The sequence below is a fragment of the Oryctolagus cuniculus genome, chromosome 3 (genome assembly GCF_964237555.1).
Source record: "Oryctolagus cuniculus chromosome 3, mOryCun1.1, whole genome shotgun sequence".
Taxonomy (NCBI): Eukaryota; Metazoa; Chordata; class Mammalia; order Lagomorpha; family Leporidae; genus Oryctolagus; species Oryctolagus cuniculus.
The window spans coordinates 146,368,291-146,392,119 of record NC_091434.1 but is presented as its reverse complement, the minus strand read 5'-3'; the positions used below and the strand labels follow the sequence as shown (position 1 = coordinate 146,392,119).

Genomic DNA, 23,829 nt, shown 5'->3' with positions numbered 1-23,829 from the left:
TTGTGGCTATTGATCAGGGACCTTAACCTGTGACAGGTGAGCAATAGATTTGCAAGAAGTGTCTTCATAGCTTAGTGTAATAAGTTATGGCACTGGATAGTATTTCGTCATGCCAGATAACAAGATGAAAATGAATATGTTTAGTCCCTTATGTTCAGTTGCCTACTGTTCCATACACTGGTTATCTGGAATAATAGAGGTGCATTATTCCATTCTGCTTTTAATTTTTTCTTTCTTTTTTTTTTTTTTTTTTTTTTTGACAGGCAGAATGGACAGTGAGAGAGAAAGAGACAGGGAGAAAAGTCTTCCTTTACCGTTGGTTCACCCTCCAATGGCCGCTGCGGCCAGCACGCTGTGGCCAGCATGCTGTGGCCAGCGCACTGTGCTGATCCGAAGCCAGGAGTCAGGTGCTTCTCCTGGTCTCCCATGGGGTGCAGGGCCCAAGCACTTGGGCCATCCTCCACTGCACTCCCAGGCCACAGCAGAGAGCTGGCCTGGAAGAGGGGTAACCGGGACAGAATCCGGCGCCCCGACCGGGACTAGAACCCGGTGTGCTGGTGCCTCAGGCAGAGGAATAGCCTAGTGAGCCACAGTGCCGGCTTAATTTTTTATTTCTGAGGTCATGATGTCTCTGATGTGTGTCCAGACCCCAGAGATTCTATGGTTACAAATTGATGCTTATGAAAAACATTAAGTAACTTTGTACCACTAGTGCATTTCTCCAACATTTGAATCGCTTTGGAACTCAAAATTCTCTACAAAAGGAAGGGGGTGTCATCACAAATCCAGAAAATAATTTGCAGGTTATTATGTCTTTGGTAACTGCATGTAGAGGTATTTACAAATTTTTGTGTTCGACATTTTCATTTCTATTTTTTTTCGTCAGGCCATTTCCTTTGAATCTGATTAATGTGACTGAGAAGATGCCTGTTGGAGAAATTATAGCAAGAGTAAAAGCGACAGATAGAGATGAAGACAGCAGCATCACATATTCCTTTAAAACTCAGCAAGAAGTGTTTCGTTTGGACCCTGGTAAGTTCTAGATAACTACTTCTAGCCTACTTTTTTAAAAAGCATTTTCTATCTAACAGCTGTACTTTCTTTAAAACCTAGGCTGGTAGGGTGAGTGTTTGCCGTAGCACTCCATATTGGGACACCTGGATTCAGTCCTGGCTCTGGCTGCTGACTGTAGCTTCCTGTCAATGCAAACTCCCGTAGGCAGCAGGTGGTTGGGTCCCTGCCACTGAAGTCAGAGACCTGTGTTGAGTTCTTGGCTCCCACAGTTGGCCTGGTCTAGTCCTGCCTGGGAAATGAACTCGTTAGTGGATGAGAACTCTCTCTTTAGTTAATGGATGAGGGCTTCTTCTCTCTCTCTCCCTCTCTATCTCTCTCTCTCTCCTTTGCCCACCCCTCCCCCAAACACCACCAGTCTTCAAGTAAAAGAAAATAAAGCTTAGATTGGCAAAACTACCCTTTAAAAATTAAATATGGATAAAGAATACTAAAAACATGTGTTATTTAATAGTTTCTATTTTCCTAGACATTCTTGTGAAATAGAGTGATCTACTGCCTTGCTTTTATTACTGGCCATCATGTTTTGCTCACAATCATAGAAATGCTTCGTGAAAGTATTGTAAACTACACTGCAGAGACATTATAATCGATCTCTGCAATTTCACCTGTGGATAGCCTAAGACTTTTACTGAATAATCTGATTTTTGATGTGTGATTATGGATATATTGAAGCAGAACTAACGAGAACCGGTTAAGTAGTTTCTGTAAGGTGTTGCCTCCATATCGAAGGCTGGAATTTGAAGTCCACAAAGCAGGATGTCAGGAAGAAGAGAAGATGGGTATGAAGTTGGAGAGTTTAAAGGCCAAGTGGAACTCAGAAATATATGCTGGACCCCACAAGGACGAACTGAGACCCTAGCTAGTTCTTTTTCTTTTTTTTCTAATTTGATGGGTAGAGTTATAGACAGTGAGAGACAGAGACAGAGCGAAAGGTCCTCCCTCCGTTGGTTCACTCCCCAAATGGCCGGAGCCGAGCCATTCCGAAGCCAGGAGCCAGGTGCTTCCTCCTGGTCTCCCATGTGGGTGAAGGGCCCAAGCACTTGGGCCATCCTCCACTGCCTTCCCGGGCCAGAGCAGAGAGCTGGACTGGAAGAGGAGCAACCGGGACAAGAACTGGTTCCCATATGCGATGCTGGCACCGCAGGTGGAGGATTAACCAAGTGAGCCACGGCACTGGCCCCCTAGCCAGTGATGGTGGTGGAGCAAGTGTCCTGCAGAAATACAGTCTTTCCCCCCAGGCCTGAATACTTACTCCTGTTCTAGGAGATGGATGAAAAAGCTGAGAGAAGACGAGTTGAGGTCTACTGCAGCTAGTCTATGTCAATGGTTGTAGAGTGGATTAGCAAAAAGGCAACAAATTGGCTTCTGTTTGCTTTTCACCCTCCAGGTCAGCCAACAATCTCCCTTGTGGCCCACCCAAACCAGAAACAGCCAGGAAATCGGACTCTGGGAAACACAGTTTGGCTTAGTGTCTTCTCTTTCTGGCTTTGTGCCTTGTAAACTTCAAGCTCCAGCATCAAACGTGGAGACTATTTAATCAACCCCATTGTTTCTCTGGTTGAACCCTGGCTGATAAAAAAAAAAAAAAAAAAAAAAAAAAAAAAACATTAGAAATATTTCAAAAACAGTAATCCCGTCTACACAGGCAGATGTCTATTCACACTCAAATATCTAAAATCAAAATATCCAGGAAAACTCCCACATACCACAAAGCCATCAGACAGATCATTCAGTATTTGAGATGATTTACTGGAGTTCTGGGAGTAGTTGTCTTTGTATACATCAGCCTTAAAATACAAATACCAACTGGAAAAAGCACATTAAGAAGGAACATGGCTGCAGGCATTGAGATACAACCTGAGACACCAGCATCCTGTTGTGAATGAAGGTTTGCGTCCTGGCTGCCCAGCTTCTGATTTGCGCCCCGCTAATGCTCCTGGGAAGGGAACAGATGATGGCCTGAGTGTTTGAGCCCCTGTGTTCACGTGGGAAGCCCGGATGGAGTGCCACACTCCTAGTTTCTGGCTCTGTCCAGAGTTGCGGCCATTTAGGGAATGAATCAGTGGGTGGAGGATCTCTCTGTGTCTCCCTCTCTATCTCTCTCTGACTCTTTTAAATTAATTAATAAGTAAATCTTTAAAATAAGAACATACCAGCAAAGGGCAATTTAAGAGAAACAAAAACTTGGGAATTATGAAGACATTCAGGGTAAAGTAGATGAACCCAGAGCAAAAATTGACAAAATCTGGGGGGGCTATTAAGTAAGTAGTGGCAGCAGGGGTGAATAATTATTTCTGTTTTTGCAGAAATTTTTCTAGGTTTGATCCTTGAGCTCATTTCTCATCTTTGTATTCAGTAAGACTGAGTGAATTTGGAAGGTAGAGGCAATGAATGATTAAGCATTTTAATATAACTTGGCTATTAATAACTCCCTATCATTACTTTACATTGTAATAAAATATAATATTATTTAATGCTTTTTAAGTAGGCATGCTACTGTCTATGTTTGAAAAATCAATGAATGATCATTTAGAGACTTGGAGGAAAATATGATGAAACCATTTTTAATGTTGAATTCTTTTTATTTTTTAAAATTTTCAACTTATTTGAGAGGCAGAGAAACACCAAGGGAGATGAACAGAGTGGGAGAACTCCATTTGCTGGTTCACTCCCAAATGCTCACAATGACTGGGGGTGTGTTGGGCAGGGGTACGAAGCTGGGAGCTGGGAACTCTATCCTGATCTCCCAATCACTTCAGCCATTACTACTGCCTCCTAGGGTATGCATTAGCAGAATTCTGCAATGAAGAGCCAGGAATCGAACCCAGGAACTCTGTTGTGGAACATGGGGATCCTAATCTGTATTTGATCACTAGACCCAATGCCCATCCCTAATTATATTTTACAATGTGAGCAAAAAGCAATCAGAACTCGTAAAGAAATATTTCCAATATATATAAAACTGGTTAACATCATTTTTCTCAAGCGTGAAGTAAAGATATCATTAAATGAATTAACACATCATAATATAAATAAATCAACATAGGTTTAATAATTTGTTTGGTAGATTGTCATTTTATTTCTTTTTCTTAGTTACAGGCATTATTACTCTTCTTAAGCCTTTGAATCTTGACAAGCCAAATAATTCCAAAGTCTACCCTTTGGAAGTTGAGGCCAGAGATAATGGGAATCACTCCAGCACCTATGTGTTCACAGTTTCTGTGGAGAACGTGGATGAGCCTATTTCCTGTGATTCAAGTTTTTCGACTGGAGCAGGTATATTACAAATCCATTTGATTGTTAAGATCCATGAAACATGCTGGCGCTGTGGTGCAGTGGGTTATCACACAACTTAACAGAGCTAGCTTCCATATGGGCTCCAGTTCAAGTCTGGCTGCTTCACTTCCAATCCAGCTCTCTACTAATGTGCCTGGGAAAGCAGTGGAAGATGATCCTAATCCTTGGGTACCTGCACCCATGTGGGAGACAGGGAAGAAGCTCCTGGTTCCTGGCCTTGACCTGGCCCAGGCCCGGGTCATTGAACCAGCAGGTGGAAGATCTCTCTCTTTCTCTGCCTCTCCCCACTGCTCATAACTCTTCCTGTCAATAAATAAATAAATCTTTCTAAAAAATTCATTAAACAATGTTAAACAAAATTTAAAAATAGGACATGAACTTTAATTAAGTTCACTTTTTTGAGTTGTATAAAAGAGAAATAAGTAAGATAACTGAATAAAATGGAAGATAGAACATGCTAAAAAATATATAACCATCAGAATCAAAACAATGCAAATTGAAATTCAAGTTATAATTATGTGTGTAGTGGACAGGGAATATAAATAATAATCTAAATATTCTAAGTTTATTTATAATATGAACTAACAGCCTCACAAATTATCAAATACATGAAAATTTAAACAATAAAATGTAAGTTTTACCTACTAAATTAACCAAGATAACAACTATGGGGAAGAAAAAGCAGTGTTGTTCTGGGTACAAGGAAATTAACACTTTTGTAAGGTAAGAATTTTTAATAACCACCAACAATACTATTTTGGTAAACATCTATGAGTATGTAAAAAATCTATATTATAAAATGTAAAAATTATAAAATTACATTTCACAATTAAAATCTTATAAAATTATAAATAGTTCATGTTTATATATTAAATGTATATTTATATCTTTTATTCAGTATTTCTTTTTCTTAGTGTTCATCTTTACAGAAATACATAAAATTCATAGAAAATCCATATTATGAAAAAATTATGCATGGATTTCAAAGATTTTTTAAAGCAAAATAAATTTATTTTTAAACTATTTCCATGCAAATTTTGTAACAGTAAATTTCTGAAATAATTAAAATATATAATAGTAGGATATTGTTCAAAAGATGGTATATATATTTGATGAATTGCTATCTAGCCATTAAAAATGAATTTTCAAAACAATATGGATGAGTTTTACATTCTATAAACTGTAAGCACAAAAGTTTCCCTGATTTTATGTACATGATAATGTGACATTTATAATTACACACACATACACCATTTTATATATAATCATTATTTTTTGTATAGTTAAAATAATTACTCGTTGCAAACATTTAAAAATTTCTCTTTATTTTGTAGCAGAGAAACAGAGAGAGAGACAGAAACAGACAGAGAGTTCCTATTTGCTGGTTCACTTACCAAATATCCATAGCAGTTAGGCTGAGGCCAAAGCCTGGAGCTGGGAATTCAATCCAGGCCTCCATTGGCAGGAGCCCAATTACTTGCGCCATCACCACTGATCCCCAGGATTTTTCCTAACTGGAATATAAGAAGCAGGAGCTGGAATTTGAACCCAGGTATTCTGATTTGGGAGCTGGGTGTCTTAACTGCTAAACTAAATTTCTGTCCCTTTGCCAAAATTATTATTAAACAAGTTTGGGATTAGTTTTTAATGTTCCTTAAATCTATAGGTTTAGCCATAAAATTCAGCTTCATGAATAGAATCGCTATTATGTAGTTACTCTAATAATGCTCTTGCTCAGAGTGCTTGCTTATAGCAGGCTTTCAACTATCGAAATTATAGTAGAGCTTGATTTCAATATGATTAAAATAGATATATTCCTGAAAAGTTTGGTGTAAATTAAAATTTGGGCATCACATTTTATGCACATTTACTCTACTCATAAAAGAAACTATTCCTAGCAGATTTATGTGGATTAGTGTGCCTTTGGTATGAAATGATGCTCTGTTCTTCTTGTGCTGTAGGAATCACAGTATTAGAGAGAGAGAGAGAGAGAGAGAGAGAGAGAGAGAGAGAGGAGAGAGGGAGAGAGGTCTTCTATCTTCTGGTTCACTCCCCAGATGGCTGCAACGGCCTGAGCTGTGCCGATCTGAAGCCAGGAGCCAGGAGCTTCTTCCAGGTCTCCCACGCAAGTGCAGGGGCCCACGCACTTGAGCCATCTTCCATTGCTTTCCCAGGCCATAGCAGAGAGCTGCATCAGAAGTGGAACAGCCGGGACTCGAACCGGCGCCCATACTGGATGCCATAATTGTAGGCAGCAGCTTTACTCTCCATGCCACAATGCGGGCCCCATGTTTTTGCTTTCTATGAAAAACTTAATTAAGTTGGCAAACTTAATTGTACAAATATTTGAATGTACTTGAGACCTGACACATAACGGGATTTCCAAGAACATCATTTGTCTGTTTTAATTTTGCTTGGGCCATCTGGATCCCAATGATTAGGTCTGCTCTTCCGGTTTGAGTGTGTGCTCTTTTGTCTGTTCGCTTTTCACCTTACTTGTCTGTCATTTTAAAACCCTCTCTACTTCTTGTAGCTTTTCTGTTTGGTCCTCATCCTGTTTCTCTGTCTATTTGGAGGAACCACACAACTAACAGCAAGACAAGAAGAAAACAGAGTTCAAGGCACATGGAACAAAGCAAAAGCCAATAAATTAGTCGCTTTCTCCACCAGATGCTGTCCACTGCATCTTTTCTGTGCATCTCTCACCACCCACCTCATCTCTTCTCCATCATCACATTTTTGGAAATGTAAAAGTTCCAACACACACATATGTGTTGTGCTTCTTCCTTTGAACCAAAAATTTGCCTTCTCATGTGCATAATAATATAAATCTATCTGAAAGGGGGATTCGTAATAAAGGGACTTGTTCTTTGAGGATGAACAAGAAGAGTCCCCTAGGTGAGCCGTAGCAATGAACCATCTTGCAGCACTGGTGTTTGAGAAGGCCTTATCTTGGAATCACTTGTAGCTGATGTTCACTGTCCTTCCCTTGGGTCTCCCCTGATTATAGCGAGCTTTAAAAGGCACACATGGATCCGAAGGAGGTCACTCTGACCTGCCTTGCACTACAGACTTGGCTGAGCCAACATGAGTGGCTGAGGCCACAGCAGGATCAGGATGCCCTTCTCATGTATCATGTGGATTGTGCTCCTGGGGAGAAAAGAGAGGTAGAAAAATATCATTTTCTATTAAAAATAGAACACCATGTTTCTTCCTGACTTCACAGCCTGTGCTCTGTTTTTTTTGTGTGTGTGTGTGTATAAATGTGAAAAGGGATAAAACACTTCAACATTCCAACAAAGGAATCAAACTTGAGATCCTATCTTAGTGATCATGAACTTTGCACTTGACACTGAGCAGTTACACGGCAACTCCGCACACTAGCCCCAAATCCCAATTTAGACATATGAAGCTGAGTTATGTTGACTCTTAATATGGATGTTAATGGGAATAAATATCTGTAGATTACTCATTTGTTCTGGGAAGCAGTACATTAAGAAATCTGCTTTAAGGGGAAATACTTAGTGTAATAAGAAGCAAGAGGTAGCAGAAGAATGTTTGAATGTAAACTACTGTTCATGACTTATGTGGTTGTGCAGGTGTTTCAGTGTCTGTTCCTGAAAACACTCCAGCATCTGCTCCTATATATATGATCCTTTCAAGAGACCCCGATCTAGAACAAGAAGTAGAAGTAAGTTGTTTTGATTATCACCAATCTATTTTTCTCCAGATTTGATAAAGAAAATCCAGCCGAATGCTCAGTTTTTAATGAGCAGAAAATGATCTCACAGGCTTTTAAAATGTTCTTTCTATCTTATAGTTCCTCTAAAAGTGGGAGAAGGAATTTAAGCCTTTGATTACAGTAACCTAGAATAAAAGTGATATGCCTTTAAATGAAAGCAATGGACCTAGAAGGAGCTGAAATCACTTGAAACACTAGAACTTACATTTTTTGACATTTATCTGATGACATTTACATACACTAATAAAATATCCTTTCATTGTTTATTGCCTTTATTTGTCATAATTGGGAATATTTTCCTTATTGTATATACAATTTAAACAAAGTATGTTTTAGAGCTTCATATTATTTCTGTTTCTGCTATAATTATTCATAAAGAATGAAGAATTAATAAATGCATAATAGATGGTGAAATGGTTATAGCTTAAGAGAGGGTAAGAAAAAAGATTAAGATAATTCATCACTGTGTTTTCTAGAAACATTTATGGTATACATATGACTTATAATTTAATTATATTTGTGAAAAAAATTTAGTTTCTTGCTTATGTAATATATTATAAATCATATTAACACACTGAAATATTCTCCTTTAAATTTGTTGATCCAGTCAAATTCCCATTAGAGCAACTAAGGCTTTTTCCATTTGGTCATGGTTACTCTATAGGAGCTGGCTTATACCCATCACTCAGGAACACGATTGAAGTAAGGTGTGGGGAGAAGCCCTCTGAGAATTTAGGCTATATATAATTTTTCTAGTAACCTAATTATAATGAAGATTTGATCACATTATTTTACATATATATATCTTGCTCATGTGAATTTTAGGCTAGAAACCGAGGCAATATAGGAAAATATGACTCCTGGATTGGCAGGTGCAGAAGCTTAGTTTGTGTGAGTGTTTGTGCAGAGGTAGAGGAAGTCTGTGTGTTTGGGGTATAGGTTTAGGCTAGTATATGGCCACGTGTGGGGAGGAGAATGTCTCCATAAATATCAATTAAAATTAAGTGTTCACATGTATTTTCTTGGTAACTAAAATTTATTATAATACCTAGATTTTACTATAGAGATCATTAAGAAAGAGAACCAAGACAAAGACTAGGAAAATGATCAGTTTTAGCACATCAAAAACCATAATAGCAAGGGAAGAAACAAAGGAAAGGAATTTTTCCCATAAGTACACTTGAGTGGATCTTAGTCTAACATAAGCCAACTTTGGTTGTTCACGTAGAGTCAGTTAACATGCTCAACAAAATGGTTGTCATGTCTTTTTAGAAATAGCACTGGATATCATGTCTCCCAGGTTTTATTGTTCTCCTTTGAGCCAGAAGCTGGGTGTAATTTCTTTACAAAATCTTTCTCGAAATCTTTACCGTGTATCTTGAAACTGGTCCCGGTTATAAGCGTGGGTGATAACACGGAGAAGAACATGCTGATGCCATGAAAACAGTGTCTTTGGCCAATGCAGTGTTTTATTTGCCCCATAGAGAAAATCAATGCAGTGATGAGATCAAATAGCTTCATCCAAATAATTCAGTGCATGTGCCTCCTTTAGATACACTTTCTGAGTATACAAGAGGGAATGGCTTTCTTATATTAGAAAAATCTGTAAGTGCAACGTTAAAAAGTAAACTAATTATGAAACCAATGACAGCTATTTACTGAAAATGCTGTAATACTTAAGTACAGAAACCATTGGAAAAAGTACAACTAAAAATGTGAAAGAATGTTTAGATAGTTTTTGAAGTCTGGAACTGAACATAAATTCAGATTTTATTTTATGGGCACTGTCTTCACAGAATTAATTTTGGTTTAGGTCTTGCCAAAAAATTGCATCAAATCTGTCAGTTCAAAATTCATGCTTTTCAAATAATGTATTAACCATGTTTGTGTGTATATGTGTTTCTTTTTCTTTTTTTTTTTTTTTTTAGTTTTTAATATTAAATTCTTCAGTTAATGCCACTGCCTACTTCAATTTGGATTCCCATAATGGTGTCATTTCTAAAACGATGGAACCTCTTCTGGACTATGAAACCAATCCTAAGGTGAGACAAAATATAGAACTGAACACAGAAACAATGAATCACTTTAAATTCCCAAGAATAAAAGTTATTTTAAAAACACCCAAATTTGGATAAAACTTTACTGAATTTAGGTATTGTATTCCCATATTTATCTAGGTCAAGCAGAAATTAATTTTTGGAAGATAAATTTTGAAGGTTATTTGATTTCTTTTACTTTTCAATTATACTTTATTGCAACATCATTTCAATTTTTGTGTGTTTCGGCAGGTATGCATAAGGTTGGAGAAGCATTGTTTCCATGTTAAAGAGCATGGAACTTGACAATGTTATGGATAAATTAAAAAGATTATCTGCTTACAGTCTTGAATTATCTGGAGAAATACCTCTCTCTTTGATTTGACTGGATTGTGGAGATTTAGTCTCTCTTTTCCCCCTCCAAAGTCCTGACCAATTTAAGATCTGCAGATATTTGGAAACAAGATAGAAGTATAAAGGGATGGAAAAAAAACCATAATATCACTTTTTCTACTAAACTGTTCTGGGAAATGGGACCATTTACATTTAAAATGCTTTCCAGTTTCTTTAAACATTTCTCAATGTTTCCAATGGTGGGATTAACAGTCACCTAGAACATGACTTTTCTAAAGAGCAAATATTTTGGCCAGAATTTTTCTCACCCTATGAAAGTTAAAGAACAATAATAATAAAATGCAACAACTATTATTCAGGATCTGACTGATCACTCATTACTCAAGTAATCTGACTGGTCACACTACTTTCTATTCTGGTATTGCGGGATCATCTCACATATTCAACTTCGCTGGTTTCCACTCTTTTTGTTCCTTTATTCTTTCACTGGTTCAGAATTAAGTTTATAAAAGTAAAAGCCCCCTTAACACTTTTGTTTTAATTGCATTGAACTTGAGAGTTACTCTGGAAAGAATTGGAATCTTAGTCACCAACAGCCCTGGTAGACTCATTCACTTATTTGGAACTGCCTGCAAGCTCTTCAGTGACCTTTTGCATAAGTTCTTCATATGTGTAACATTCATAGGCACCTTGAATTTTATTGGTAAATATTCATAGTCTAGTTGTGATTATACAGAAAACCGTATCTATAGCAATTTTGATAAATTATTATATTTGGTTTTAATAGTTCATATAATGATCTTTTATTTTCTGTGTTAATGTTCATAAAATATCTTTAGAAATCACAGCAGATTCTTTCTAATTGTTACAGCAGCTCATTTATGTTCTATGCCTTATTTTTTGATGAGTAATTTCAGAACAACATTTAATGTAAATGGCACTAGCAAGGATCCTTGTCATGATTTTAAAAGATATTATTTAAATATTTCAGACAAAAATGGTATTTGGTATAAGGCTTTGATACATAATCTTTATTAAGTAAAAAGAATTCTTTTCTTTCTAGTTTGTTAATTTCTGTCAGGAATTTGATGTTGGCTTTTATAAATTTTTTCTCCATCTGTTCATATGAACATATAGTTTTTCTTTAATTACTAATGTTCTGAGTTGTTTGATATACTTGCTGTTATTGTACCATCTTTGTATTATGGCACACACCCAAGCCCATTTGAGATAGTTTTCAATATAGATTGCTTCTGTAATTTGCTAAAATTTAATTTAATTTGGAGAATTAAATCCTGATTTGCTGTCTCCCCTTATTGACTAAAGCTCATCAAGGTGGATTGTTTCCTTATTTATGTATTTCTGACATGTGAGCTCATCTTCAGAAGGGTTATACATGTAGGGAAGCTACTGGGAGAGCATTGGGAAATTGTCCCTACAAAGATGCTTATCTTTTAACTTTGCCAGATGTCCCTAGGTCATGGCTGGCTTTATATTGAGAAGTCTTGGACCATATGAGCACTGTCGTCTTTATTCTCTTTCTCTCCCTCTTTGTGCGCACGTGTGTGTATGGGTGTGTGTGTGTGTGTGTGTATCTATCTATCCCTCTCCCCCATTCTTCCTCTAGTTTTATATTGGTGGTACTCTTGAAGGATTATCATGAATTATTTTATTCTGTCCACCAACTTGGTCTGACCACAAACTTTCACTTGATAAACTTTCTCCCTGCTTTGGTTTTCATGCCAGTCTTACACATAGAAGGTAGCAACTCCCCAGTAAGGTTACAGGCAGAGTAGACAGTGAGAGAGAGAGGCAGAGAGAAAGGTCTTCCTTCTGATGGTTCACCCACCAATGGCCGCTGCTGGTGGTGCACTGCAGCCGGTGCACTGCCCTGATCTGAAGCCAGGAGCCAGGTGCTTCTCCTGGTCTCTCATGCGGGTGCAGGGCCCAAACACTTGGGCCATCCTCCACTGCACTCCCAGGCCATAGCAGAGAGCTGGACTGGAAGAGGAGCAAGTGGGACTAGAACCTGAGGTGCCTGTACCGCAGGTGGAGGATTAGCCTATTGAGCCGCGGCACCGACCCTGTAAGGTTATTTTTAATTTAGTTCTTGCCTCTAATGAACAGTGAATCGAGAAGTCAGTACTCAGGAAATATTGCTCAAATGAAAGCATGAACTCTAGCTACCAATTGTAAGTGGGTTGTTAAGACATAAAACATCAAAAAAAACAATAGATTAGTTGGTTCAAACGTGTTTTTATTTCATGTCTTCAGGATGCTAAGTACTGTGCACTCTTACCCTGACTTCTAAGACATCACATGCTTACTTTTTCTCCTACTTTTTTATCCAAAACTTTATACAGCTTCTGTTTTTATAGGTTTTTCTTCTACTTTTTATTAATAAATAGTTTATACTTTGTTTCCTGAATAATAAATTATTTAAATGATAATGTATGGTTAGTCATGCCAAATTTTATTCAATAATCTTGTGAGCCTCAGTTTCATCTCACTTATTTAAAATATTTCTTAAATAGAAGGCTCAATAATATATACTTTCATTGGACTAAATGCATTTTGAAGAGTTTTTAAAGACATAATAGAACTATTATAGAATTAAATTTAAGAAAACAAAACATTAAAACCCTTCTTTCGCTTCATCAAACTTAGTAGTTAATACTTCATTAGATCACATTTCTTAATAATTTGGGGCATCAGAATATCACCTCTTTTAATGAAATTTTATACTTAAGTTTCTAAAGTATCCATGATTTTTCAATTTTTTTTCTAAAAATAAGATGGCTGTTTAGCTTCACAAATGTTCTTCTAAACAATGAGGCTGAGGCTACTCTTTTTATTCTGGTGTCTCAACAATTTGAAATCTGACCTGTTGATTTAAATATATTACATCCAAACCTGCTACTTAACTGCATGAGTGTATATGACAAAAGATGGTCTTCCTGACAGATGACCTTAAGGTATGTTTTTGGAAAAGGCTGTATACATTCTATTCTTCAAACTTTTTAAAGTGCTTTTCAGTTTTACTTTTAAAACTGGTTTGTGAGTGTGTGTGTGTGTGTATGTGTGTGTAAGGGAGACAGCATATTTTAAGTACTCAAAATTAAATAAATAAAACCCACACACATTCTGTTCTCCCTTATTTATTTTAGCATTTCCAGTTAGTAATTGCTGTGAGAAGCAGAGAAGACCTGTCTGTGGAGTCATGTACTGGCACCATCACTATAAACATCCAGAATGTTAATGATGAGAGTCCCATCCTTACGTAAGCAATGAGTAATCTAAATATTTAAATGCTAAGATTAGACCACTGGAACTTTTTTATAGCAGGACACATATTGGTGTTTTTTTTTTATTTACATTGTAAAATTAAAAAAAAATATTCAAAGTGATCTAGAAGGCAAAATTCTATGCGCTCCATATTACCGCACTTTTTACATGCACAGGACATCAACTCCATTTATAGTTTGCTCTTGAAACTGTGGAAGGGAATCATGTTCATTGGTGAAATAAGAATCCGAAGCTTCCTGTTTTACTGCTATTTGTCTTTAATAAAAGAACATTATGGAAATGCAGATTGACATGTTCATGTTAGTAAGTCAATGTAGACATTGAAGGAAATTTGGCAGTAGTATTTAGTGATAACAGAAATGGTTCCAAATATATAGGAAATGAAAAGTTGATTGCTGAAGAGCTGTAATAATTTGTTGTCTGGAATAATTTTCTAGTCAATAGAACTACCAGAGAAAGGATGCAGATAAGAAAAAATTTTTGTTTATTTTACTTTACATGATCATTCTCTAATATACATAACAACTCACAAAGAAAGGGGTTTTGGGTAGGGTGGGGGCATTGTTGGTTTTGAAGGCCAGGGGTTAAAACTTAAAAAAATATATGTGTATATATATATATAATATAATATAAATATGTAACACGGAATTACATAAACTTAAAATACATAAACTTATATATAAAATATACAAACATAAACTTAATACATAAACTTAAAATATATATATATAAAATATATATATAATACAGAATTTTAAAAATGAGCTGCCTGACATAGATGTAAAGAAACATTTGTTCATACTAGTGATTAAAAAAAATCCCTTTTGTCCTACAGATACATACCAGATGCACCAATAAATATTTATGAAAATCTGCCTGTTGGAACTGAGCTGGTCAAATTGACAGCGACTGATAGAGACATAGGGGACTCGGTACATTATGAGTTTATTGATACCCCAAAAGAATTTTCCATAAATGAAGGTATAATAGTGTTTTGTGGCTAATACGGTTATAAAACATAATATTAAATGCTTTTCCCAGTTTAAAATAAGCCTGATCGTCATTTTGATAGGATGAAACCATCTTTCAAATGTTGAGCGATATATTTAACATGATTTTAGGAGGTAAACAATGAGCATTCCTCCCTTCTCAGAGGTATGCACATGGTCTGCAGAAATCCCCTGCACATACCCAAATAGGACCCTCAACAGTGTTCTCTGGGATTTTCACATGCAATTGTTTCTGCAAAATGAATTTTCCCATGGAAACCAGAATTCCAGTTAGCATCAGTTGAATGGTTGTTCTATATCCTTATAAGCACTTTGCGTGCATAATCACCCCTTTGAGTTTCTCCTGTCCTGGTCCCCATCTAACTTGATTATGCTTGAAGAGGAGGTTGGAATTGTAGCTCTCATAGCTGACTCCTGTAGCAGAATTCAGACTACTTGGTTGTGACACCTTTAACCCTACACGCTTTCCCCATGACCAGAAGTGAGGGGTTCATGAAGCTAACAACGGAGGTATACGTTGAGATGGGAGAAAGTAAAGTTTCTCCTTTTTTCTAAGAGGTGATGCACTTTTTCACTCAGGAAGGAAGCAAGCTTATGCACATACTGTCTATCGTATCAGTAGAAATAATCCCACCTTGGGAATCAGAATCTGAGTAAGAAGGGAAGATAACTTGTACAGGGGAGACTTGGTGAGGCAAGTCAGAACTTAAGCAGAGACAGAGAATAAAGGTGCCCAAGCTGGGGTGAGGTGAGAGGGTGGCAGCACAATTAAGAGATTAGTCACAGACAGGGGCACTGCTAAAATGGCTATATTAAATGAAGGCTGTTTTCTCCTGTAAGAGATGTGAATTGCAAATGTAGAAAATGAGAAAACTAGAATGAACCATATGGGGATGAATTAAAATGGGAGGTATAAGAATGAATTTCTATTTTTCAACTTGCACATATATATCTGGGTGTGAGGACTTTCAAAAGTTCATGGAAAATGAAATCAAAAGATAAGTATATATTGGTGCAAAAATGTTTGAAATGCCTGCTGATGAGAGACCTTCAAAAAGTTCATGAAAATGCATGTTATGAAAAAATGCATGAATTTCACCATTTTTCACCAAATAAACTGATCTTTAATTCCATTTTCCACATATATACATTCCATATATACATAACTATGTATAGTTATATACATAAATATTTATGTAGTTGATGTTAAACAAGCACAAAAACATTAATGCATTCTGTGGGTCTATCTACTGAAAGAATATAACAGTTTAGGAACAGGGTATCACAACAGCAACGAACTCACTTGAACGTGGGCATCGATTTCTAAATACCATCTTCCCTACAAGAGACCTTAGAGAACTGGCTCTTTTGGGGACTGCAGCAGTCAAAGCATCAGATGAGATAGAAAGCATGAACGTGCTTAGAGAGAATGATGAGGCCAAGTCAAGAGAACAGAATCAGCTTGAATTGGTTCTAGCTAATACTAGGAAACTTTGAATACCAAAATAAACAACAATCCTCATAGACTATAACCATTAACTAGAATGGGGCACCATGAGTCCATAGGGATAAAAATACATAAATAAATTGATGTTTGTTGAGGAATAGGATGTACACATATTTTGTTTTGTTTTGTTTTGTTTTTGTTTTTTGACAGGCAGAGTGGACAGTGAGAGAGAGAGACAGAGAGAAAGGTCTGCCTTTGCCGTTGGTTCACCCTCCAATGGCTGCTGCGGCCGGCGCGCTGCGGCTGGCGCACTGAGATGATCCAAAGGCAGGAGCCAGGTGCTTTTCCTGGTCTCCCATGGGGTGCAGGTCCCAAGCACTTGGGCCATCCTCCACTGCACTCCCTGGCCACAGCAGAGAGCTGTCCTGGAAGAGGGGCAACCGGGACAGAATCCGGCGCCCTGACTGGGACTAGAACCCGGTATGCCAGCGCCGCAAGGCGGAGGATTAGCCTAGTGAGCCGCAGTGCCGGCTTTTTTTTGACAGGCAGAGTGGACAGTGAGAGAGAGACAGGGAGAAAGGGAGGAATAGGATGTACACATAGTTTTAAAGCACCTCATCACAAAATACTAAATAACTGCAAAGGAAAAAATAGCAACTTTGGAATGGAGAAAACTGCAGACACCTGCTTAAGTCACACAATTAAAGTTGACATGTTTGATAATGAGACACACTGCTAACATGACAAAATAATGTATTTCTTCTGTGATATTTCATCAAAAGCTACAAAACCGTAGGCAAACATCGAGCAAATACAATTTGAAGAAAATTCTCCAATATTTTTAATCTTTTGTCTTTAAACAAGTCACAGATGTAAAACTCAAAACTTTCCTGAATGGAAGGAAACTAAAGACACACAACAATGTATGATTCTGAACTGGATTTTTGCTATTAAAAAACCATTTAGAGCTGGCGCTGCAGCTCACTAGGCTAATCCTCCGCCTTGCGGCGCTGGCACACCAGGTTCTAGTCCCGGTCGGGGTGCCAGATTCTGTCCCAGTTGCCCCTCTTCCAGGCCAGCTCTCTGCTCTGGCCAGGGAGGGCAGTGGAGGATGGCCCAAGTCCTTGGGCCCTGCACCCCATGGGAGACCAGGATAAGCACCTGGCTCCTGCCATCAGATCAGCGTGGTGCGCCAGCTGCAGCGCGCCAGCCACGGTGGCCATTGGAGGGTGAACCAATGGGAAAAGGAAGACCTTTCTCTCTGTCTCTCGATCTCACTGTCCACTCTGCCTGTCCAAAAAAAAAAAAAAAAAAAAAAAAATCAAGGCAATCAGTGAACTCTGATCAACAGTCTTAGAGTTAGGTGGATTGATGTTGATATCCTGAGTTTGATAGCTCTCATAGAATGAGCATGTGAACATACCCTTACTTTTAGGAAATGTATATACAAGTAGTAAGGGAATATGGGGCATCTGGTCAACCACATACTCTGACATTGTCCAGGAAAAGAAAACCACACAAGTTTGTGATTACCTAAAAAATGTAATAATTATACTAAAGATAGAAATCAAGAGAAAAATAAAGAAGAGATAGCTCTAGAAGGTAGGCAGAGAAGAGTCAACATTTTAATCAATGGAACATAAAAAAATACTAGAGGCCAGCGCCATGGCTCACTAGGCTAATCCTCTGCCTGAGGCACCAGCATCCCGGGTTCTAGTCCTGTTCAGAGTCCTGGTTCTGTCCTGGTTGCTCCTCTTCCAGTCCAGCTCTCTGCTGTGGCCTGGAAAGGCAGTGGGTCCAGAAAGGCACCCGCATGGGAGACCAGGAGGAAGCACCTGGCTCCTGGCTTCGGATCGGCGCAGCGCACTGGCCGGAGCGGCCATTTGGGGGGTGAACTAATGGAAGGAAGACCTTTCTGTCTCTCTCTCTCTCACTGTCTAACTCTGCCTGTCAAAAAAAAAAAAAAAAAAAAAAACTAGAAAGTGTCATCTAAGAAAGTGTCATCTAAGAAAACAGTCTTAAAATAAAAGGAAATTTGTGGGTACCTATTTAAAAAGGTGAAATAGGTTCCTGAGTAAACCAATCCAGAATGTCTGAAATCTGAGAATGTTCTGGTAGACAATTAGATGTTATTGAAAGAAAAGTATTTCAGTCCCTAGTCCCAAGACTAACTCAATGATGAGAGAATGATAACCAAGTTGCAAGCAGATTGTTTTACAACACCTTTTGCAAAGTTAACAGAGCAATGTATTTAGAAAATAAATTTTCTTCATTTTTAATTTGAAAAATGGTATTTATTTTCATTTTATTTAAAAGGCAGAGTTGTTTTACTCATATCACTGTTTAATTCATAGCTTCCTCGGCTTCTGAACGCTCAGCTATTTTGCATCTGCCTGTTTTTTAGATTCAGGAGTGGTCACAGTTGCCTACCCTTTGGATTATGAAGATGTAAGCACTCCAAAGTCTTGGGTGTTGTATTTTAGAGCTTATGATAATGAACGAATGCATTCAACAACTGGGACACTCACAGTGATTTTACAAGATGTGAATGACAATCGGCCTCAATGCTCGCAGGATATTTACATGTGAGTTATGATAGCACTTGTTTGACATCAGATTTTGGCATGGAGAAAAGTGGAAGAGAAATGAATGAACAGCCATTATACCATCTGTAGAACAAAGCAGAGCCTTCCATGTTTTTCCTTCCTTTGTTTTCAAACCATATGCAACTTCTCTCTTCTTTGGTAAAAGTGGACCTGCTTTATTTGTTCTTTAAAAAGTCTAAAATTAAAGGTAGAAAGGGTTTCAAAGGATGATTTTGTAATAGCAAAACAATTACATTAAAAATCATGTATTTGTATGTATGTATGTATAGATACATAAAATAAATGAGAGAGAGTGCAAGGTTTAATTAGTTTTATATCTTACATTAATTTAAAGATAGCTATAAAACCACATGCAGATTACCCTCTTTGCTCTGGTTTTTCAATTACATATAAATTTCCAATTTTAGTATATGTGCTGCTGAAGCGAGCACAGAATTCCATATAAATTTAAGATTCTGGTATGATATGTTATTTCATTATAAAAATGGAAAATCAAATCAGTAAGGATTCACTTAGTGAATTCACTTACTGGAAAAGTTTAGAAAGTTGACAAGCAGTGGCCAGATTTTCTGATTCTTAGTGAAATATTCTCCACACGATCCTAGAATGCTCAGAAAGTCTTAACCAACTCTGGTAGTATTGTAGTGAGACATTCATCTTTGTTATTCTAGTGACATACTTCATGTGATCATTCATTGATCACTAATATATTGTTACTTATCAATAATAATCAATTGAGGATATTCACAGCTGACAATAGTATAACATATCATTATGTATTACAGATTGAGTATCCCTTATCTGAAATGTTTGGGGTCAGAAATATTTTGAATTTGGATTATTCTGTAATATTAGTATATCCATAATGAAATATTTTGAGGGCTGTGCCCAAGTCTAAAGATGAAATTCATTATGTTTCATATACACCTTAAATACGCAGCCTGGTAATTTACAGGGTGGCTGGGTTTTGGTGCACTTATGGCATTGCAGAGATGTCAAAAAGTTTGTAGCACTTCAGGTTTGGGAATCTCAGATTTGTGATCCTCAACCTGTATGTTGAAAAATCTGAGGAGTTTAGTGAGATTGAACTAAAATCTACTCTTGAAGCAGAATTAACAGCCCCACAAGTTGATTGATGGAGGCTCTTGCTTAATCAGAATGCTTCTTTCATAATGGAAACTGTGTTTTATTACATGTTATGCAAGATTTTTGTTGGTCTACCCTTGGGTAACCCATCTCTCACTTAAAATAATATTTGTAAACGCAAATGCAGGCATATATTTGTTTATTTTGCAGAAATAAAACAGTGTAAAATCCACATATAAAAACAATGCTATGGCTCTGATGTTCTTTGAATATCAACTTTCAGTTTGTAAACTTTTTGCTAGAGCATTTTACTAGAAACTAAAAGGTCAAAGTAACCAAAGCTAATTCTGTAACCACCCCAATAGAAATTTGTTTTCACTTTCTATTTTAACTAGTGGTCTACAGATTTTTTTTTTGAAGGAATATTACTCATTTTTGTTTCCAGAACATTCTTCATACTAAAAATTAGTCAACTTTTTATTCCAATAGTTTTTCAACCCTAAGATATTTTAAATGATTAACATTAGGCATATGCTTTTAAAACAGAAAAAAAAAAAATCCACAATTTTAACTTTTGGTGGTAGTAAAGATACCACTAATTGCTATGAAAACACACAGACAACTAAAATATATACATCATTAATGAAACCAAGACACACTTTTCTTTTTGTGCCTGATGCAAAGAGTAATGTAGGTTTCTGCTGTGGGGTGAGTACTGCCCTGTGCTGTGGCTCAGGAATTCTAGTTGATTGAATTGTCTGGCTTTGCTGTGCTGTGACCTTTGGACCTGAGCCAAATGGAAAAAGGGGAGAGAAAGTATGTAAAATCAAATTTTAATCCCCTTAATTAGAATTGAAACGTGGTCTTCTCACTTAGACTCCTTGTCCTAGTACACCTCATCCAGCCAACTGCAGGGAAACTGGGAGACAGGGATGGGCATATGAATATTAGCAGAGACCAACAGCCCCTGCTAACTGTTAAGTCAATGCAATATTCCATCGGTATTTCTGAATGTCCTTATTTTTAAAATAGAGACAAAGATACACTATCTACCTAAAGGAAAATGTATGCATTAATTAATTTCAGGAGATCACATCGATATCTAAAGTTTATAAATATACAATTATGAATCTGAAGTCAAATATCCATTTTGTTCAATGATAATATGTGTGTCTTACTATATTTGTTGTTTGTTAATCCAACATATAGTAGTTCATTTTTCTTGGCCTCAGCATGGATGCAAGTGATTGATCTTATATAATTTTTTACCAACACTATGATTTTCTTATTAGCAGAAGTGGTTATTAAAAATATGAGCACATTTGAAACATCTCTAACATTAGTATTATCATCTGCATAAATCTAGATGAACATGTGACACCACACTTTTTTCTCATATTTTATTCATTACAGAATTGAGCTTCCTGAAAACATCCCAGTTGAAACTCTCTTAGTTTCTCTAGCTTGTACAGATAAGGATGGAACTGTACCCAATAACAATATCACTTATCATTTGATTACGGATACTTTTTCAAATGAAACCTTTACCCTCACAAACAATGAGCTGAAAGTAAGTATTTTCAATTTTCTCTCTGATTGTGGCCCTGTGATTAACCTTAGATAGAAAAACATTTTATTTTTATTCTTATAAATTTCTTAATGAACTACAGTAGTTCAAATAGCTGATGGCAGAACTTGTTCCTGGATTTTCAACTGAACCTTAAATTGCCAACAACATATCTTGGTTTGGGGTGGATGTTGGAATGTAATTTTTATCTTGGGAGCTGAGCTAGGAAGGTTATAAATTTCCTAGAACAAATGGTTCTACGATAAAATACTGCCTATTCCTTTGGAATGTATTGAAGTTACCACCATAACCTTTAATAATATAATAAATAACATCAGGCTAGGTATATAAACAGAATAAATGTGGAATATGCAATAGCTCAAATATTTTACCAATTCAGGAAAACTATACTTGATTTGCAGTAAGTTTTGCGACCTAGGTCAGACTATATTTTCCTGTTTTGAAAGATGAGGCATGTGTTCAACAGCATGATAGAAAACCTACTCACCTTGACCAATAAGCTGAGAAGAAACCCATCTGGTCTTGAAGAGTAGGGCATAGGTAACAAATCCTCTTTTGAACCTTGTTTTGAAACTGAGTGTTCTGCAATTAGCCTTCCACCCAAGCTGACTTTTGTAAAAACTGATATCTTTACCATGTGTTGTCATCACTCTGCAATTGAGGTACCATCTGAAAATACTGTGATATCTTTCAGTTCTGTCTTTCACTCCTGTTGTTTATACTGCTAGAAAACTCCCCATCACTTTGGAGTTCCCATTACCAACACACTTTTGCACAATTTTTCTAACTTTGTTAGGCACCTCTTTTAGGAAATCACCCTTTGATTGCTTCTCTTTCTTCTCTGGATCAGATGCTTCTCAGCTTCTCATAGCATTTTGTGTCTCTTCCATCATGGCACTAATTAGTCAAAGAAAAATCTGTTGTTAGACAAGTCTCTGAAGCATATGCAATGCTTAGATATATTAATTAATTCCTGAATTTAATGATTAAAATTAAATCTTGAAGCAATTTTGTAAGGCATTGACAGGTTTTAGTCACATTACTGCTAAATGCTTCAATGTCAATGTCTCATTTTTTCTAATTCTTTGCAACTAGAAGATATTGTTAAAAGACCAAAATGTTTAAAAAAAAACCCTTATATGTATATCATTTGTTGATTCTCCCTATTGAAACAAATCTAACAAAAATAAAACAAGCACACAAAATACACAAGCAAACAACGCTATTTTACAGGACCTGCTGTAATTTTAGCTAAAACTAGTTGCATAAATTTCAGAGGCAAAACCATTAGACCAGAGAAACCTATGATGGATTTTTTTCCCCTTTTCCAGGGAAATTATGTAATACTAACCTGTACTAAGCTCAGTGGTGTGTGATATGACCCCCCTCTTTTTTTCCTCAAATTTTATGTAATTGGATGAGAACAATAGTATTTTTCCCAATGGATGATTACATTCAGAAAGGTTATTACAGCAGCAGGATCATTTTGGTTCTGCAGCAGCCAGGGAAAAGGAGCCAGTTGGTAGGAAAAGCAGCTGACATAATTTTAATACTTAGTGAATAAAACATTTATTAGGAGAACATAGAAAGAACGTGTGTTTGGCTTTCCAACAATGCTTGAGTTTCAAACTCACAAAAAGCCATAATTTAGGTACTTTTTTAAAGAAAAATTTAAATAAAATGCATTTGTCTTTGCTAATCATTTACTGACATGTGGGTTGTAATATGTGGGGAAAGAGTTTTACCAATCACTAACAACCAGGATTTAGAATAAGTACTAAGGGTTTTAAGACAAAATCATGGTTAAAGGTTCAGGGTACTACTAGATGCTAACTTAAATTTTTCTTAATTAATTCATGAGCAAAGTTCACCACTGCTAGTGATAGCCATATCACTTTTTTCTGTTTTATTTTTTAAGATTTATTTATTTATTTGAGAGGCAAAGTTACACACACACACACACACACACACACACACAGAGAGAGAGGCAGAGACAGAGACAGAGGGAAAGGTCTTCCATCCACTGGTTCACTCACCAAGTGGCTGAAATGGCCAGAGTTGGGCCAATCTGAAGGCAGGAGCCAGGAGCTTCTTCTGGGTTTCCCACACAGGTGCAGGGGCCTAAGCACGTGGTCCATCTTCCACTGCTTTCCCAGGCCATAAGCAGAGAGCTGGATGGGAAGAGGAGCAGCCAGAACATGAACCACTACCCATATGGGAGGCCAGTGCCACAGATGGAGGTTTAGCCTACTACTTCATAGCACTGGCCCCAGCCGTATCATC

General features: G+C 37.0%; 1 protein-coding gene across 4 annotated transcripts in view; it reads left to right on the top strand.

The window, feature by feature from the left end:
* The window catches only part of LOC100348313 (cadherin-related family member 4), a 233,772-nt gene that overhangs the window by 126,316 nt on the left and 83,627 nt on the right, over window positions 1-23,829 (top strand). For all 4 annotated transcript variants that reach the window (XM_051848885.2, XM_051848886.2, XM_051848884.2 and 1 more), the window contains exons 7-14: window positions 887-1,032; window positions 4,168-4,350; window positions 7,971-8,062; window positions 10,042-10,155; window positions 13,671-13,783; window positions 14,645-14,790; window positions 18,671-18,851; window positions 21,372-21,528. In XM_051848885.2, coding sequence (XP_051704845.2) covers window positions 887-1,032; window positions 4,168-4,350; window positions 7,971-8,062; window positions 10,042-10,155; window positions 13,671-13,783; window positions 14,645-14,790; window positions 18,671-18,851; window positions 21,372-21,528 — 1,132 coding nt within the window. The remainder of the gene's footprint in view (window positions 1-886; window positions 1,033-4,167; window positions 4,351-7,970; window positions 8,063-10,041; window positions 10,156-13,670; window positions 13,784-14,644; window positions 14,791-18,670; window positions 18,852-21,371; window positions 21,529-23,829) is intronic.